At 45.3% G+C, this 20,033-nt stretch overlaps 1 protein-coding gene across 6 annotated transcripts in view; it reads right to left on the reverse strand.

Moving 5' to 3' along the window:
• SH3RF2 (SH3 domain containing ring finger 2) overlaps positions 1-18,120 on the reverse strand; it is a 136,589-nt gene extending 118,469 nt beyond the window's left edge. For all 6 annotated transcript variants that reach the window (XM_044225121.1, XM_044225135.1, XM_044225129.1 and 3 more), the window contains exons 1-2: positions 17,996-18,120; positions 16,343-16,826 (exon numbers count right to left, since the gene is read on the reverse strand). In XM_044225121.1, the coding sequence (XP_044081056.1) occupies positions 16,343-16,720 (378 nt within the window). In that variant the 5' untranslated portion in view covers positions 16,721-16,826; positions 17,996-18,120. The remainder of the gene's footprint in view (positions 1-16,342; positions 16,827-17,995) is intronic.
• Positions 18,121-20,033: the final 1,913 nt, after the last annotated feature.

Here is a 20,033-nt window from a genome sequence, read left to right on the forward strand (position 1 = left end):
TGGTCCGTGTTGTCTATTCACTGTGGCCTTGGAAAGCCTGTTCTCGCTAAGTCTTAGACTCCACGTGTGTGGAAGACATTGGGTGAGATGTTTTTTATAGCCCTTTGTGGCTCTCAGCACCTATGCTTTATGATTCCTTATAAGGTAGCAGTTTTCCAAAAAGCCTGAGATGAACTCGGTTTAGGAGTGCCTTTACGCAGTACCCAGAGTCATGGGAGGAATTTGCCTGGATGCGTTCCCCTTTGAAGGAACCTGTCCCGGAGTCCTCAGAATCAAGTCTCCTGAACCAAGGCTGGGAGCCTGATTTGGCCCCAGTTTTTCTCCCAGCTGGAGGTACCTGGGGAGGTGCGCTGAAATGATGCTGGGACATCTTACTGAACCAGCTTTACAGCCTACCGTTTAATCTCAAGACCAAGCACTGGAAGTAGCTATTATGTGACTTTACTAGGAAGGAAACTGAGGTCCAGAAAGTCATAATAATAGTCAACAAGTGAGAGGGCTGGGATTCAAACCCATGGCTTTTGGTTTTAATGCCTGTGATTTTTTTTTTAAAGATTTTTATTTATATATTTGACAGACAGATCACAAGTAGTCAGAGAGGCAGGCAGAGAGAGAGAGGAGGAAGCAGGCTCCCCGCTGAGCAGAGAGGCCGACGCAGAGCTTGATCCCAGCACCCTGAGACCATGACCTGAGCCAAAGGCAGAGGCCTTAAACCACTGAGTCACCCAGGTGCCCCTGTGATTTTTCTTTTTAAAGATTTTTATTTATTTATTGGAGAGAGAGAGAGAGATATCAAGAGAGAGCAGGAGTGGGGGACGGGGAGAGGGAGAAACAGACTCCCCGATGAGCAGGAAGCTCAACACAGGGCTTGATCCCAGGACCCTGGGATCATGACCTGAGCTAAAGGCAGATGCCCAACCAACTGAGCCACCGAGGCATCCCTAATGCCTGTGATTTTCCCTCTGCCTCACGGACATGCTGCAAGTGAATACTGTTGAAGCAAACAGTGACATACACATTCAGAGAGAATGACATGTGGCCAAACCCCACCTCTCGGTTTTAATGCTACAACAGAGCTCCTTAAGAGCACTTTGGCCAAATCCATCTTTGTCTCTTATCCTTGGTGAGACCTTCAGCAAGTTAATCTTCCCGAACCTGAGTCTTCCCACCTGTAAAATGGGGAGGAAGGTAATCCTCACACAGAGGTTCCAAGAGTTCAATGGAAGTGCTTAGCACAGTGAAGGTGAGTGACACAGAAAGAAACCAAACTGCAGCAGATTCTCCTGTTTCTGCTTCCAGATTTGCTCACATATCCATCCACTTATCTCTATCACTGTCACCATCTTAGTCCAGGCACCCCAGACAGAAGACTAGAATTGATCTTCTATTTCCATCCTTGTCCCCCAGATATTAACTTCCCACACAGGAGCCAAAGTATATATTAAACTGGGTATCAGAATCAGCTCTCATCTTGGATCTTTCTCATTAGAAGTAGGATCCAATCTCCCTTCATCACCATGGCACCTTGGTCCCTCTAGACCTTCCCCTGCAGCCATTTTTCATACTGCTCACCTTACTGCTCCCCACCAACTCTCCCCCACTCCCCACAGCCCTTTGGTCTCTAGTCAGTTCCCAGATTCTAAGCACCCTCTGCCCTCTGGGCACAGGACTCAGGATGTTCTCCAGAGCTGCAATCCAGTTCTCTGCTCTTCACTCAATGGGCTTCCTCTCATCCTTCAGGTCTCGGCAAAAATGCCTCCTCTTAGCAAGGTGTTCTTGGACTACTCTGGTCAGAAACGTTCCCTTTTACCCTCTATTTCAAACCTTTGTGTAGAGTTAGTTTACACAGCAAATTTATCATAATTTGTGATTTCGGTAATTCAGTGTGTACGCATAATGCAGATGGTACTCAACCCACTTTTTTTCAGATACTTTTACCATTTCAGTGCAATCCAGCCTGATTTCCAATAGTGGGCACCTACAATTTTAGGAAACCTCCCTTGAGCTTCTAGAATCTACTTCATTCCTTGGGGCATCTCTTAACCAATGACTGACAGGCATATGGTATAAATACCCAAGATCTTTCACCTCTTGGCCAGGATAATTCTGAGCTGCTTACCAGAGCTTTCCTAAAGGATGAAGTTCCAGTCACCCCCTGTGGTAACCAGCTTCGTAACACACCTTTACTAGCCACAATCCCTCCTTTGTATATCTCCACTCTCCTGCCAATGTCATTACACCTCCCAAATCATCTGTAAGCACTCAATCTTCGTGACAGGGTCTGATTCTGGAGTATCAACTAAGACCATGGAGTTCTTGGTTCTTTTCATCTTTCCTGGGAGAGTGTACATTATATGTGTATCTTGTTTATGGTCATACTGTAGTGCCTTGTTTAGTATCTGGCACCTAGCAAACACTCAATATATGTTTAGGTCATGACTGCATACCAGGGTTATTATTACTACAGTGTAGAATATCTTCATTTTATTGAGTTTATGCCAGCAGCCTACCATACACCCACAGAAATGTTAAATGTGCCCTCCAAAACTTAGAGCCAAAGAAAAGGTACGTTCTCTGCTGTTTGCAAGAACAACGATCCTGTTAAAGTGTTGCTTTAGCAATGCTTGTTATACCTAGAGGTTCTTCACTGGGAAGAGATCCCAAGACAGATTCTCTAGGAGTCTGGCAATTCTTCCTGAAGCCACCCGAAACCCAGTGTATAAATACTTCAGAGATCTTTCAGAGGACAAAACCCTGTTATGCTTATCTGTGCATGGTTTAAACAGAAAGCAAGTGGACCCTGGACCGGGTGCTCTCAGTGAAATAAGATGAATACCAATGCAGAGAGACTGGCAACTATAATAGGGAAGAATAACAAAAATCATTCACATGTATTCAGCAGGCATTCATGGACCGGTCCTTCAGTGTGTCATGTGTAGTATCTCATTTAATCCTCAGAGCCAACATATGTGGCAGGTAATGTTACTCCATTCTCAGAGGGAGAGATCAGGGCTCAGGGAGATTAAATGACTTGCGTAAGGTCTCACAGCTAACAAGAGGTAGAACTGGGATTTCTAATCAACTACTACGACTTCACACTCCTGCTCTTTTTCTTCAATCTCACCCCCTGGGTTAAGAATATTGAAAAACCAGCTCACTAGATGAACTAAGTGAAGTATTTCAGCCTGAAGAAGATAAGAAATAAGAATAAAATACACCTCTTCTAGCTGCCTTCACCAACCTGTAGTCACTCATGGAAAGAAAGGACAAGTATGTTTTGTTGGCTCAGTTTCAGGAAGACTTTTCTAATACTGTTGTCAGAGGTGGAGGGAACAGAGTGTGATCAGGAACAGAAGACTCCCCCATGCTGGAGATTTAAATGCACCAGTTCTGTGGCAAGTCTGAGAGGGCTGAAGTGCAGGAGAGGTGGATGGCTGGCTTGGAGGACATTTAAGATCTGTTTTAGACATGTGACTCTAGAATACAAAGGAATTACAAGCCTCACTCAATCCCTGCACATATGGTTGGTCTTATGTAGTTCTGGAGTGACAAGATTTACAAAGGTAACATGACCTGAGAGAAATTTACAAATGCCACATTAATACATTAAAGAAGGTCGGGACGCCTGGGTGGCTCAGTTGGTTGGACGACTGCCTTCGGCTCAGGGCGTGATCCTGGAGTCCCGGGATCGAGTCCCGCATCAGGCTCCCAGCTCCATGGGGAGTCTGCTTCGCTCTCTGACCTTCTCCTCGCTCGTGCTCTCTCTCACTGTCTCTCTCTCTCAAATAAATAAATAAAATCTTTAAAAAAAATACATTAAAGAAGGTATATGCTGTTTATACTCTTTGCATAAGAGAGGCAGAGCTAGTGTTGCTGCAAGGTTAACCAGCATAATGTCAAGAGTGGTCAAGAATGTGGGCTTGGAGTCAGTCTACATGAGTAACTTTGGGCAAACTACTCAGTATTCTTGAACCTCCGTTTCCTTGTCTGTAAAACAGTGTTGCTCTGTGGATTTGAAATTTTGCAGGTGAAGTATTTAGCACAGCCCCTTGAAGACTCTAAGGGCCCATAACTGGTGGTACCTATTTTTCCAGAAACTTTTATTTCTGAAAAACATAAATCCAAATTCTTGTGCATCACACTCTGTAAAATACAAAAAGGACAAGTTTTACATTTGAGATGCTAGAATCTGGACGTTCAGAGAATCTGGGACTTTTCCTGTAACTGCAGTAGCTGTGAACATCTATTAAGGACTCAGATACATTTCATGTCACATGGCTGGTTTTTCGGCTAAGGTAGGATTAGAAGCTGACTTTCCTGAATTTCAGGCTCTTTTTGTCCCCACCTATAATGGACCAGTCTGCCTGTCCAGATGACAGGTTTCCAAGAGGAATGGAACCTAAATATTTTGTTCTGACTCTGTTTACATTTCTAGGCAAAGGAAAGCAGTTCTGGATCAGAGCTTGTTATAACTCCTGATAACGTTATCTCCCCAAATTCTGGCCCTTGTGGACTTGGCCCCTTGATTATTTTGCTTCCCTTTCCTCTTTTCCCTCCCTGGTTTCTGTTACCCCAGTGTAGATCATAGATGCAAACTTTTCTGCCTTTCTCTTCTCTAACCTCCTCTTTTCTCTGACTCCATTCCCCCTGTCTCGTTTTCCTAATCATCTAAACTCATTGTTAGTACTTAAAACCTTAAGTTTCTGACCAAGTGGCACCCAGTCAAGACACGGCATTTCATGGAACTGAGCTGGCCACAGATGACATTATATATACTCTGGAAGCTTATCAGCAACATTAGAATGGTACTCTTGGTGCCAACAGTTCCCACCCAGCAATGATCGTTAGTGCAGTGCTCCGTGGAACTCTAAGGGAACCACCATGCTTGTCTTGGTCCCCTGGACTGATCTGGTTGAGAGCCCAGTCCTTGGAAGCAGGTAGACCTGGTTCACATCCTGGTTCTGACACTTCCTAGCCACTTTTCTAAAGTGAGAAAATATCCCAGACCTCCACGGGTTATTTGGAGGATTTAAGGAAAACCATGGCTATCTCGCACAGTGTCTGGCACCCGGTGTGAATGAACCATGTAATGGCCGTTGGCTAAGGTGCTGACTGGTAACCATGTCCTCGTCCTGTCTGGCTTCTCTCCTTCCTGGTCCCTCCCTCCTTGCCCAAGCAATCAGGACAAACATTGCACAGGATGAGGTCTACTTGCTTCGCTGGGCCTTGGCATAACCATTAGAATGGGGAAGATAGGAAACCCAGAACATGTCTCAACCGCAAAATTTAACAACAATGAAAATGAAATCCTAGTGTTTCAGAATCTTCAGAAAAGAAGATGGGAAATGTCCTTCCTGTTCAAAGGCAGGCTTCGGTGTCCCAGGTCTTTCTATGATCTCTCAGGAGGAAGAGAATGCGGCCATCTCCCTCCATTCTTCACTCACTCTATTCCCCCTGCCTTCAAGCATGGAACCAGTCCACATGGATTTCCCTCATGTACGGGAATTTACCACTCCAAGGAGAAATTTGAAATTAGAAGATGGTCCTTCCTGCTTCTCCAGAGAGCCAGGAAGGGAGTTTTCTCTTCTGCCCCTCCTTTTCTCACCTTTCCTGTTAATTAAGTAGAAGTCCCAAATGAGATTAGGGCAGCCTTGCCTTTCTCAGATCCATGCAGCTTGTTGGTATCAGCAACACCCCTCCTGAACACAGCTCTGCAGAGTTCTATTCTTGCCCCATGCCCACTGATTCTGCTGCATTGCCTTGGCAACCAATTAAAATACTTCTATGTGTGCATCGATATCATCCTTCATTCTGCAGATCCAGGGCACCCTGCTCAGAGGGTTGTGGCATGTCAGGCAGTTGGTGCTCTCTCTGGCTCCATTCTGGTCTGACTTCTTTTTTCACCTCCCAATTACCTCTGAATCCCCTGTAAGCACCTACGTGCCATTCCTAACACACCTGGCTTGACATCAAGAAACACCCTTGTCAACAAGACAGGGGCTGGAAGGGATCCTGGGAACAAAATGGCTGGTATATCCCCTTTCCCTCTAGCCTCAGGGGAAGACATCAGGAGCTCCTGAGCCATGAAGCTGCTAACTGCAGTTTCTTACAACAAGGCAAGCAGCACGCGTTCCGTCATTAAATATTTACTGAAAGCTGTTTGCATTTCAGCCAGTCTGTTAGGGACAGAGGAGACAAGATACCTCCTTAACCTTATGGAGCTTATAGTTCAGTGGCAGAGAGAAGTGACTGGAAAATGCTATACCATCTGATGCGTGCTGTGGAGGCCAGAGAAGTGGGGCCTCTGGGAACTTGAGGAGGAACCTATGGCCAGATTAGGACTTGGAAAGAGGGCTGACTTCCCAGAGGAGTGAAGGTTACACTGAGACCTAAGCATGGGCTGCAGTGGCCACGTGGGCCAGTTTCCTGACTGGTGGAGAGTTGCATTCTCGCCTGGCTGAACCCCTGGTTCTGGGCTGGAGTGATCTGTTTGAGGCATCCCAGGAGTATATGCCTTGATTCTTCTGCTCTCCAGGCTAAAGTTTTCCCATGAGCCTCTCAAGGGAGAGTAACAGTGAATAGTCCAAGTTCTCTCATCTCTTCTCTTGGCTTTCCATGCTGCACATGTGCATGGTGGCTGAAAGGTACAGGGTCCAAAACCAGCAGTATCAGGACTATGGTGTCAGGACTCACCACCCAAAGTATGTGCCTCTCAGTCATTCTGAGGATTGCAATCCTCAGTATCACAGGTTTCTGTGAATGTCTGGGTGATTAGGAATCAGACCATCTGCAACCTCCCTAACTGCCCCAAACACAGATAGAGGATGCTATAAATTTTTACCTGTAACAGTTTTCTCATATGTTATCTCTTTTGAACATAAACTGAGCACAAATCTCTTACATGAAGGTAGAGGCAATAGGAGCACCCATCTCAGGGGCCTGTAGAAAGTATTAAGTGAGACTCCGCTAAGTAAAAGTGCTTCACCCAGTGTCTGACCCACAGTGAGTCCTTCAAGATGTATTAACTGCATCATAATTTTTAGTTCAGATGGCTCTCTCGAAAGACCGTAAGCTCTCTGAGAGCAAGGATCATATGTTACTTATTTTTGTTCATCACTGGAGCCCAGAAAAGGGTCTTATTCATAAAAAGCATTCTAACATATCTGTTGAATGAATGGGAAGTAACAGCAACCATGCCTCACATTCACTGTCACTGGGCTTACTCTGTGTCATGTCCTGTGCTAAGAACATTACAGGAAGAATCTCGATTTATCCTCTGAAGGAGGCCCTGATCGCTGTTACTCCATGTCTACAACATGGTAAAACAGCAGTCCAAATGCAGTAAGTGTGCTGATACTTTAGAAGGGAGTGCAAGCGGACAGTTAGCCTTTACTAGGAGCTTACTTTGTCCAGACCTTGGCTAAGCACTTTACAGGTATCAATTTGTTAAATCTTCCCAATAACCCGAGGAGGTGAGCTTTCTGTTTCCATTTTATAGCAATGATGCTCAGAGTTGCTTAGTAACTTACCCAGAAGCACAGTCGGTACATGAGTTGAGAGCCATTGTTTTGAATCACAACATACTTATTTACTTAGTTTATTGGAAGACTAAGCTCAGAAGCAGCAGAAAATTAGAATATATATTTTAAAAACAATATTAAAATGCCTTTTCCTTCTTATTCAGAAAGAAGTTTGAAAACACACACGCGCACACACACACGTACTTAGGGCCATGGAGTTATTACTTAATGGGTACAGTTTCAGTATAGAATGCTGAAAAAGTTCTGGAGATGAACAGTGGTGACGGTTGCACACCACCGTAAGTGAATTAATGCCCCTGAACTGCACACCTAAAATGACTGAAGTGGTAAATCCGTATATTTTATAATCTATGTGTGATGTCGATTTGACAGCGCCAAAGGAAGAGGGCCATGTTCCTACTTGAAATGCTGTCTTCCCTTCCTACTGGAGGCCAGGTCAATTCAGCTAACAACTCTAGCAGCAAATTCTTTCACAGCATCTTTATTTTTGTCATTGGTATCCCTGTGACTAAGTGTCAATTAACTCAAGATAATGTTTCTCCCAAGATCAAATGAGCACACAAAATTTTTGGTATCTAATGCAAAGTTTAGCCATACATGGAGTGGCATTTCCTATGCTCGGAGGGTTAGCGATTTCTGAGCTAAGTGGTTTTGAACTTGGCCCACTGTGTCTTTCAGAGAGTGCTGTCACCCAGAAAGGTATTAGTAAGGTGATTCACATCTAGATTTCAGTCACTGCATGACTTCACACCAAAAATAACGTGCTGCTCATTCCTCCCATAGCTCTCTAATGGCTTGATACATGAAGAGTTCATTCTTGCATCATGAAGAGTTATTCCATGATTCCATGAGGTCAACCACAGAAATGAAGGTATTCATTTATTTATTCATTCATTTATAAAATATTTGGTGGTTCCTAACATGGGCCAGGCTGTGGGCTGGGTGCTCTGAGCACTGTACTGAGAAACCAAAAAAGTTGCTTGTTCCTTTTGGGCTTAGATAAAAGACTGGAGAAATGACAGAGATCAGAGGCGAACTCAGCTAATAATTGAGTCCTCGAGTCTGAGGCCAGGAGCATCTGTGGTATGAGGTTGCAACGGTGTGGGCTTTCAAGACGGAGCCTCGGACGGAGCAGGTACTTAGAAGATTCCTGTTGAACGCCCTGGTTTCTGAGCTGGGGTCTGGAGCTGTATCCCCTGGGGCTGACACACAGACCCAAGTTGCAGGAACCTGCCCATGACAAACGGACTTTTCTTTCCCTGCCTGTGCTCTACCACCTACTTTGTACGCACTGGCTACCATTCCTATCTGCTAGGGTTACTGGGTATCCCAGCCATTTCAATGGGGGAAAATGGCTGTGTCTGCCAGGAGGTGGACATGACTCCTCACTTGCCCAGTAAGCTCAGCCAGCCACTTGGAGCAGTGTTTGGCTGCACTGAATCCCTTAGGCAGATACAGCCCATGGGCCACGAGATGATACAGAACCAGTGTGGCTGTGGAGAGACTTTACCATACAGAATACCCAACATGTGTCTTCCCAGTGGTGGTCTGAGGCTAGGTATCCAGTTACCTGGTCTCTACTGCATCTGTTTCCTTCTCCCTCTCCTCCAACTCTGATTCTACTCCAGCTATTCCTGTCCTGTCTTACCTAGCACCCATGTGCCCAGAACAGATGCTGCCTTTTCACCGCCTGACCATGTCTTTCCTGACCATTAAAACACCTGTTTTTTTCTAGAAAATTTCTTTTGGTTGGCCAACTTTCATTTCTCTCAAACTGAATCACCTCACTGACATTTTAGTAAATGTCATTTATTAATCATCATTTTAATAAATCACCATTTCTTGAGTCTAAGACTTCACTGTCTTAATTGACCTTACTGAGTTATAATTTGTAGAGGGAAAAAATTGCAACTATTCTTAAGAGTACAATTTGATAAATTTAGACAAACCTATACACCATCACATAAAACATTTGCATTATCCCTCACCAAATAACTATGTGGTTTGCCATTTGTAGAATTTTATATAAATGGAATCAGACAATACGTAAGCTACCCCTTTCTTTATATCTTAATGTTTCTAAAATTGGATGTATCTTACAGCGAATATCAAACATGGTACTATTTCCTTTTTCCCTTAAGTGCTATAAAGAAAATTGTAACACATCTTCTAATGGTTTGACAGCGCCAAAGGTACAGGGTCATTTCCTACTTGAAATGCTACCTTCCCTTCCTACTGGAGCCAGGTCTAATGGGTAATATCTCTGAGTCAGGGGTGTGTGTGTGTGTGTGTGTCTATCACACACATTTATGTATATATATGTATATATATATATATCTCCACTTATGTATATATATATATGTGTGTGTGTGTGTGTGTGTTATTGACTAGTTGGTTTTGCCACTAGAAAGTAAGCACTGGAAAGGTGAAAATCCTAACTTTGCTGTCTTCCCCTAGTGCTTACACAGCAGGACACTGATAGGAGCTAAAGAAACACTACAGAAGGTGGTGACAGTGAGTTTCAATTCCAAAAATATCTTCTAATAGCAAGAACTTGCCTGAAACTCTTCTTGGAATGAGTCCTCAGTTTCTAATTACAACACAGTTTCTCTTTGTGGGCTCAGCTGCCTTTGCATTAGTAGGAGACATTTTCCCAAATTTGTCGCATGTACAATTAATACTATTCAAGGTATTAATAAAAGGGAGGAGAGGGGCATGCCACTGTCAAAGAAATGTGGGAAACATTTCTTATTATAATTTATCACTTAGAGATTCCTACTTCATCAGCATGCTAAAAGTTCTGACAAGTGCTGCTGCAAAGAAAAAAAAGTTTAGTTCTCTTTTTGTGTGTGTGAAGGTTTTATTTATTTATTTGAGGGAGAAAGTGAGAGAGAAAATGAGTTGGGGGTGGAGGAGAGCAGGAGAAGGAAAAGCAGACTCCTTCTTCGCTTGAGCAGGGAGCCCAATGCAGAGCTCAATCCCAGAACCCTGGGATCATGACCTGAGCCGAAGGCCGATGCTTAACTGACTGAGCCACCCAGGTGCCCCTGTTTAGCTCTGTTTTAAGCTTGAGTTTGTTTGACCCTGAGCTTGAAAGAACATCCATCTGTAGCATGTAGATTACGCTTTGTGAAAGTCTGCTCTAATATGTATGCATGATTTAAGAAAGAAATGAGAAAGAAAATGAGAAGGAAAGTGAGGAGAGCTGTATCTGAACGGGGCCCAGCTCAGCCCAAAGTTATGCAGTGGTGTCTGCAACGGGAGAGATGAAGATGCTTTTTGTGAGTAAAATGACTGAACAAACGTTCTACCTCCTGCTCGCATCATCTCTCTATCCTATGAAGGGCCGTATGGGAAGGCAACCTTTCCTAAGAGGAAAGGAAAACAACACAAAAATATGTGTTGGCTAATCCCTTAGGTGACCTGCCCTGAGTGGTAGGTAATTGAGGTTGCGTTGGGAGAGCCCGCCGCCCCACCCCTCTGCCTTGGCCACCCTCTGGGAGCGGAGCTGCAGTGTCTGTCCCACCCTTCGGCCAGACTGCTTTAACTGATGAGAAAACTGAAACAGGTAATAGGATTGCTCGCTAAAACACAGAGGAACGCACCTGCAGGAACTACCCTGGCCATTCAAATGACGGCCAAGTCCTCAAAAACAGCACTGACCCAGTCCGCGAAGAGATGAAATCAGACTGGGCCAGGTGATATCAGGCAGAGACTATAAGATGTGTACAAGAGCTCTCTTCCCATCTTAAAAAATATTTTAAACATCATCAGACAGTAAAATAGACTTTTTTTTTTTCTCTCCTGGTATACATGCCTGTGAATTTTAACAGATCCCCGGACTCCTATAACCACCACCATTGTCTGGGTATAGAACAGTTGCCTCACTGAAGAAAACTCCCTCATGACCCTTTCTCGTCACATTGTCTCTCGAAACACCATAGTCTCCAGCAACCACTCAGAACCATTATTTTCTATCACTATAGTCTTGTCTTTTTAAAACTCCCCTTCCTTTCCCTATCCCCTCTGCGTCATTTTTAAAGGGAAGTCTCTGGATGGTTATGTGAGGCTGAACTCCAAATCCTATGCCAGCAGACTCTCTCCTCTACTGTTACTATTTTGTTATTTTCTGTTGCTAACATTTATCAGCATCTGTGATGTGCCAGGCATCTGTACTCATTTTACATACATTATCTCATTTTAATCTTACAATAGGCTCATGATAGATGCACACCATTATTATCTCCATTATACAAATATGGAAACTGGGGGTAAGAGAGGTTAAGTGACCTGCCTAAAGCAAATTGAATCCCAGCACAAACCCAGCTCTATCTGATGACATATCCCTAACATTATGGTAAATAATAAAAGGGAAGGGATTGTAACTAGGAAAGATGTACACAGAGAGAGGCTGGGGGCAGAGCCAATTTGGCACCATATGGTTTTTAAAAAGATGCACCAATGTGTGTGAAGGTGGAGAACCATCTGGGTCTCCTGACTTCTCCACCTTAGCTCCTGCTTTATGTCTTCCTCCACCTGTCGCATGCGGTCCTTGCTGACCCAGGTGGCCTCTGCTTGCTGTTTTCAGAGGCTTGGGTTAGTTTTAGTCTCCTTGCCAATTTTGCAGAAACCACTGTCTGTGTCACAGGACACAGCAGCTGAGACCCAGAAAAGAAGCTGGATACCTTCTGGTTTCTACTTAGCTCAATTCCCTTGTGTGTTTTCTGACCTGATTTCCCCACCTCAGGTGCTTGCAACACCAGCTAAAGAAGTTTCTAGGACACGGCCACCTGGTCTGTGCGCTGGAGGTGGCAGGTGTGTTCTCGCTGAGCTGGGGCAAGTGAGACAGAAATGTGTGTGGTTGGCATGATGTGTAACAAAGAAGAGAGAAAGTCCGGCCCTGCAAGACCTGGGGCAGAGACATTTGTGCTGGGGATAGAGAGGCAGGAGAAGGGCAACTAGAGAAGTTACGGAAGAATCAGAGATGCTGGGAATGGAAAGTTCTTCACCTACATGACGTGTTCGTTTGAGCTTGTTATTTGGGGAGAAAAGGCTGCTAGCGAGTTTTCTCCTGGAATCAGTTCCTAGCTCCTTCAGGGTCTTGGAAGTGGGCTGCTAAGCCAGTGCCAGTTGGGAAGAATCACACATCTGAATCACAGCCATGGGTCATGTGGAGAAAAATCAAACAGGCCAGAAATCAGGATACCAGGGACCATCTTGGGATGGCACTCTATTAACAAGCGGGTGAAAGAGGACGCGCAGTTTAGAGCGAGAAGTCCTGAGTCACTTCAATAACAATACCAGCTAACATTTGCTGAGCATGAGCCGTCCCCGTGCTAAGAGCTAATTGACATGAATCACCTCATTTATTTCTCCCAGCAACCCTCTGAAGTAGGCGCTACTATTATCTTCAATTCACAGATGGGGAATTGAGGCCCTGAGGTTCAAGGGACTCACCCAAAGTATACAACTGTCGAGCAGCAGCAGGAGGATTTGAATTCTTATATTTTTCAAATCTAAGCTTGCAAGCTTCACTGCTTTCCTGCCTGTCTTAATTCAGAAATATTTCTAAAAATTCACACAGTAAGGAGGAAGAGAGATCAGCTATTCAGGAGGCTGTAATCTTCTCGAAGGCATGCAAAGTTCCTTCTGCCTAACTGCTGTGAGGGAAGCAGTAAGAACTGGTAGGGTTTGCGTGGCGGGGGGCTGTCCAAGGGTCTGTTGATCTCACCTGTTGGTCTGAAATAACCGCATGCTGTAGGAACCGACAGCCATGCCTCAGGTTTTCTTTTTACCCAGGAGGCTTGGGAGGGTTTTGGACAGGTAGGCACAATGGACTGTTTTTTCTCTCTTTGGCTGGCACCAGGAAGTGGGACTATTGGATCCATCTGGCAAGCCGACTGGCACGAGAAGCACCAGGCCTCTTTGAGCCAACAGAAAATCCCGACGAGCTCGTCTATTAGACGAGCCTGGGTGAGCAGAACAGACTTTGGGCTTCACGAACTCCCAGACAGGGAGGGAAGGGAACTCTTAGAGAACGTCAGGTTAACACCGTGGCCCCTGGAAGAGGTGTTTTACAAAATGGTACCCTGCGACAACAGGTTATTTATGCCCTCTTCAGGGAGTACTTTATACTTAGTATTATCCTGGGCTGGACTCGTCCCAGACTGAAGTTCAGTAATAATACCCATTTTACCGTCCTGCCAAGCGCTATCACTCCTTCTGTGTCTTGTGGAATTCCTCATGCACGGCAGGGCACAATAAACAGTCAATAATAATGTTTACTACGATAATGATCTTCCAAATGCCTTTCATCTAAGGATCTCAACGTGCTATGTAAACACTAATTAGTTAAGCCTCACAATGGCTCTCTGTTTGTACGATGTATTTTCCGATTTTATAGAATTTTAAATTGAGACCCAGCAAACTTAAATGGCTTGTCCAAAGTCATACAGCAGGTTTAAATTAATGATAATGATGATACTCTGCATTTACAGGGCATGTGTTTTCGAAGGCACTGAGAGTGTGTTGCAAAGATAATTTTCACACTGTCCTGGAGGAAGGTAGGGAGCAAGTATTACCAGGGGCTGACTGAACTAGGTAAACTGAGGAGGCAGAGAGGACGAGGATCTGACCGAGGATGCCAGTGCCTCCTCTGCCTCTCAGGACAGTGCGGCATCCCAGACAAGACTCAGTTCTCTTCACTGAGGGAGGCATGCCTGCTTGTGCCCTCACAGGAAAGACAGCTACATTCTTGGAAGCAGAGACAGGCTGCAGAATGACAACCATATTTACATCCAGGAACAGGTCTGTTCACAGCCCCACTGAGAGAGGCGAAAGGGATGAGAGGAGCCACTTCAAGTAAGGAAGGATGGCTAAGAAAACGAAGGCAACGGGGGTGGCTGGGGGAGGCTGCCAGCTCTGCTCTCTCGCAGACTATCTTGACTAAGGCAGGGCCCGCCTGAAAGCAGCAGCCGCCCACAGCCTGCTTCTCCCGACAAGGACTTGTTCCAGTGCGGCTCAGATGATGGGCACGACCCCGTCACTGGCACCTTTGTCTGATATTACAAGTCCTTGTGAAAGAGTTCCAGGGACATGCAGTATCTTACCGGCTGTCTCTTACATATCACCACCTCTCAGTCCCACAGTTCCCTATGCCAGGAGGGGCCTGGAATCTTCTACGGTTCAAAAACTTGGCAGCCCTGGATACCTCTGTGGCTACCTTTTCTTAACACAGCCACATCAAAAAAGATAAAAACCTGAACAAAAACATTCCAAGAGGTTAGGGACTTGCCTCCTCCCAGTTTAGCAATACTTTCTTAGCGGTGAAGATACTCCACCAGGAGCCAAGTCAGACCTTGCTGGGTGGGGGAGGGGTGGTTGCTGTGTCTTAGAAATTCAAAGGAGGATTTGCTGACCTCCATGGAGCCCCATTCTCTACAAACAAGGCACTTGAGAGAAGTTTGATGAGTAGTCCTTGGGCTAACAGGAAGCCTGAAAGAAAGAAGGAGCCAAGCCCTTTTCTGGAATGTGGTCACACAGAGGAGCACAATGGCAATAAAAAGTCTGCAGTGAAGAAATCACACCAATGCCCGTTTCTTCCCGCTCTCATTTTCGACCATTGCCACATTCCCCTACTGCAAGGGCAGCTTAGAGATGCACTGAACAGAAGGAAGGGGTGAGCTGTTTGAAAGGAACATTTTACACGTGTCCTGACAGCACATCATAAGCCGATTCTCCTGTGCGGGAAGGAATCCTCAATGACCCTTCCACCCGCTGTTACTCTTCACAACAGAGCTGAGGGACTCTGCCGTTCGCTTTAAAGCGCTTCGCTTTGGGTAAGACTTCACAGAAGCCAGCCTTGACTCTCTAAGTGTGCCGGCCACCCAGGTCACGGCTTTCTGTGTCTACTTTGACACAATGACTCCTGGGGTTACAGTGTGCATAATCCCACAGGGCTCACAAGGACTGCGTCCTCCTCTTGAGATGTGCCCTTAACACAGTTTCCCACAAAAGGCTCGCCGCCACGTCAGATGGAGACCTCCGGAGCCCTGTGCACGGCTGGCCAGAGCGATTTGCACTATCCAAACACCAAACACACGACTAGGATCTCCCGTGCGCCACTCCTGGGCCCTTGCGGTCATGGCAGCCGCTGAGGAGCCTTTTAAGTACGTTTGATTCATTTTGTAAAGGAAGACATCTGCAGGGTTGCTGTATACACGTGTTGTACTTCACAGCCCAGCCTTCCTATCAAGCAGTCCACCCACAGATACGGGTTCCTCCTGCACAGTCTTCGGGCGTTCAGGTTATCTTGATAGCTTCCCGAAGGCATCATGAACGAGCGCCGTCATACTAGCACTTTAGGACTTGGGGTTGGGTAAAATTAAAACAAAACCTGACATTTAACTTCTCAAAGATCTCAAAAGCAAAAGGCAGCTGGATTTGTTTTTCTTTCTTTTTCCCCTCCTCCGTGTATTTCCCATGCACTGCTTTGGAGGCAAACAGCAGAAGTGAAAGGTGAAAAATAATCACAAAGGCTTTCTTTGTGCTACTACCTTCTAGACAAGAAGCAGGAGGAGCCTAGGAGACTTTAACAATTCTAAGAATTCCTGGGTGGATGAGACAGGCTCAGGATTCCACCGGGTTTTGGTAAAATGATCACTGCCCACAGAAACTTATCTCTGGGGAATCAGTGGCGGCACTCTTTGAAACCTAACTACAGGAAGATAATCCCTAGCTGCTGGTATACATAAATCCAACCTCTAAATGGACATGATATGAACAAGTAAGATCTTTCTTACCCCATCCATGTGGATTCTGATATTAGGCACCAGGCGGAAAGGGCTGGACTGCAGACCTCTGGGGTTAGTCCTGCTTTTCCTGCTGTCCTGCGGGGTCAGCATGCTGGGCCTGCGGAAGGAGCCCCCTCTTCCCAAGCTCTGCCCCGAGCGCACACCATCTAGAAGACGCACGAGCAGCAGGTTGGCTGGCAGTGCCTCGATGCTGCAAAACACCAGGGTCCGGCATTCGGGGCACCTCAGCTCCTTGTGGGCCTTGAAAATCCTCTGGAGACATGGTTTGCAGAAGGTGTGCTGGCACGGGAGGACTTTGGCTGTGACATCGAGCTTTTCAAAGCACACGGGGCACTCCAGAAGATCAAGTAACGTCAGATCATCCATTTTATTTTAAAACTCCAGTCCTGACCTGGAGGGGGAAAGTCCGCATTGTAGGGCGAGCGGGGCCAGGGAGGTAAATCCGGTCTCTTGCGAGCGTCAGAATTCTTGCCTGTTTGAATGAGAAAGGAAGAGAGGAAAAGAATGTGACTGCTCCGGGAGGTATATCCCACCTACAAGGAGGCAGTGTCTCATAAGACAGTCTGCAAGTTACTTTGTTCCAGCACCCAAGTTTCAAATGACTCATTCTGATTCAGTGCTAGCAGGTAGAAGGCTCAACTCCTGCCTGCTGGATCTCGGAGGGAGCGTTCAGCACAGTGACTGACGACTTACTCACTGCTTTTCTGTGTGCAAGCAAGAGCAGCGATAAGAGTGGCCAGTTGAAGTGGCATATGTGCTCCTTTCTCCCACCTAGGGCTCGGAAGGAGCTCCTGGTTCCTCCCAGACAATTGGTTTCGGTTCTCAAATCAAGGCCTCCTCAGAATGCGACTTCTATGAAGCTTATCTAGGCCTTCTTCCCTTAGGTTTATCTGTTATCTCCAGCACAAGCAGACAAATTTACATTGATATGTTTATCTGAATCTCATGCAGATGGAGAATTATTTCCTTCACTATACATCCTCCCCCATTATGTTGTTCTAGCAATGTTCAAGAAAAATATCTATGAGAAACCTATTTTCAAAAGTTGTTTGCCTTAACTACATGCCAGGATGCTTGGAAGCTTTTTCCCCTCCCTCCTTCTATCCCTCCCTCCCTCTCCCCTTCCTTTTCTTCCCTGATTATTCTAGCCTCTAAGACAATATTCCTCCCACAAGATGAAGTCACACGGCCTGTTTAGTTACTTTGACAAGTGTTCTCAGTTTCACCTGAAGGAGATAGGAATTCTGGATTGTGGTCACAACCTGTGAAAATCAAGATGGAGCAGTGTATACGTGTGTGTGTGTGTGTGTGTGTGTGTGTGTGTTTGTGCCTGCCGCTGTACCTGCGCGTGCTCGTGGGTGTAGGTGTGTGGTCTGAAAACATCCTTATTCCGGAAACCATTTCCTCTTAGACATCTGGAAAGAAGTCTCCAGTTGAGAGAAGTCTCCTGGGAAGAGGTCATTTGTCCCTCACAAGTGCCAAAATTGTGCATAGCAGCCTAGAAGATTTGGCGGGAGGGTGGGGGGCCCCACCAGTCAGCAAAGAGAACCTGACACACCAGGATGAGAGAAGGCGCCTTGCCTTCCTGAGACAACTCTCCAAAGACGGTAGCTCTGGGGAGATGTGTGGGGGGCCACTAACCTTGAGCTTGTAACCCCAGCTGAGTTCAGCTCAGCGCGATCCTCTGCTTGGCCAGGCTCCCTCCAACTCGTTGCCTTTTCCCCAGGAGCTGCTGCTGCTGCTGCGCTTTAAAAACTTTAACAACTCTGAGTCTTACTCATTTCAAGGATCGCCTTACTCAGCCCTGTTAACGCTTTCGCTGCCTGACAGTCGGCAGCATTTTCTCTGAGTTTACTCTCCGCTACTGATCTTCCCTTCATGTAACTGAGTTGATTTCTGGGAAAAGATTATAAGGGACAAGATATAAGCCAACCCTTAAGGCTAAATATTTAGTTTATATTTTCACTATTCTCATTTTGTCTCCTTTCCCAGAAGTTGAAACATGCTCAGTTATAAACATGCCAAGGTGACTGTGTTTATTTTAAACCTTTATAAGGATTTGCTGAAAAGGTCAAACATATTAACGGTAGCTATAACAAAGATAAGCCAGCCACCTAAAAAGTACTGCTCCTTAAAAACATAGTTATTCTTTGAATTTATAGATTTGAGACAGAGTTTTGTGATCTCTTTGCTCAAACTCTTTAAATTAAAAAAAAAAAGTCATATCATGGTAGCACATATACATTTTTGAAAAATCAAAGCACAGAAGGGCTTTGAAAAAGGAATGGTTCCAGCCTCTCTCCCTGCCCAGTGCCTACTGGAATCTTTTTATAGCCCAAATAATGCTTACATTTTTATGTCTTGATTTATCAATAATACATTTCATGTAAAGTTACATAGGTATTCAATAAAGTAAATAATCATGATACTATTACTTAACCCCAGAGTAGCCCTTATCTGTGCCAAGCGCTGTTCTACTTTACTTACACTAACTCATTTAATCCTTTTAGCAAGCTGGTAATACACTGCATTCTTCTTTATCCTCAGTTGCTGAGGAAACTGAGACCCAGGGAGGTCAAATAACTTACTCCAGGAGTCACAGCTAGCAAGAGACAAGTGTTCAGTGCTCTGCATTGCCGTGTCTTATGGTGATATAACTTTAAGGGGAGGAGAGACGGTTGAAGGGTGGTAAACCTCATCAGGGATGGCAGGAAGTCAAAAGATAATGACCCAAGCTGACCAATCAACTTCTTTTGCAAATGAGGCAGCTAGGCTCAGAGAGATCTAGAGATTCCCAGTAAGTTAGGGGAGAACTGGGACTAGAAATTGGTGTTCTTTTTTTACTGTATCTCCTCTCTCAACTTAAGGATGACAATTCTTTATGATGCAGAAAGTACTTTGCTACCACTCTATGGGAAAATCTTAAGAGGGGATCAAGAGGCCCCAGAACAGATGGTGGTAGGTGACATGTTTTACAAAGTTCTTCCATGTTATTTCTGAGAAAGCAAAGATGCATGGAGTTCACAACAGGGGAGAGCTTTGGGATGGAGCAGATGAAGTTACCTGTCCTCTGAGCAGAGACCTGATTTGAATACATGTCAATTTCAGAAACCATTTTCAACTCTTTTTTTCTCTCTCTTTTATGAAAGGTTTTTGGGGCTTTAGCAACATCAAATCCACTCTGTTGCCTGTCTCCTTCAATTAATGTCTACTTTTATAAATTCTGTGCTCATCAGGAAGCCTCCTGTAGTCTGAGGCCCTTTGTTGTCCCTTACGCTTTTTCCCACTTGGTAAAGCTGAGCCCTCTCCTCTGTGAGCTGCCCTGCAGTCCCCTCAACCTCTAGAGAGTTCTGCTCCAGTGCCAGAACTCTTGCTGCAGGGGTGGGCAACATTCTCTCTCCTCCCCACTCTTGTTCTTAAACACACTCTGCCTCCCTTAGATGCCCAAATCTGCACCACACGCTCACACACACATACTTGCATAAAGACAAACACACACATAACCTTAAGAGTAATATTTATGAAGCACTTGCCGTATGCCACAGACCAGTGCTAAGATTTTAATAGATTATCTCATTAAATCCTCCCAACCACCCAATAAGGTAGGTGCCATAACTTTCCTAGGATTACAAAGCTTCTGATCTGAACCCGGGTTGGCCCAGTCCCAGGGCCTGTGTTC

Source organism: Neovison vison, chromosome 1, assembly GCF_020171115.1.
Source record: "Neovison vison isolate M4711 chromosome 1, ASM_NN_V1, whole genome shotgun sequence".
NCBI lineage: Eukaryota > Metazoa > Chordata > Mammalia > Carnivora > Mustelidae > Neogale > Neogale vison.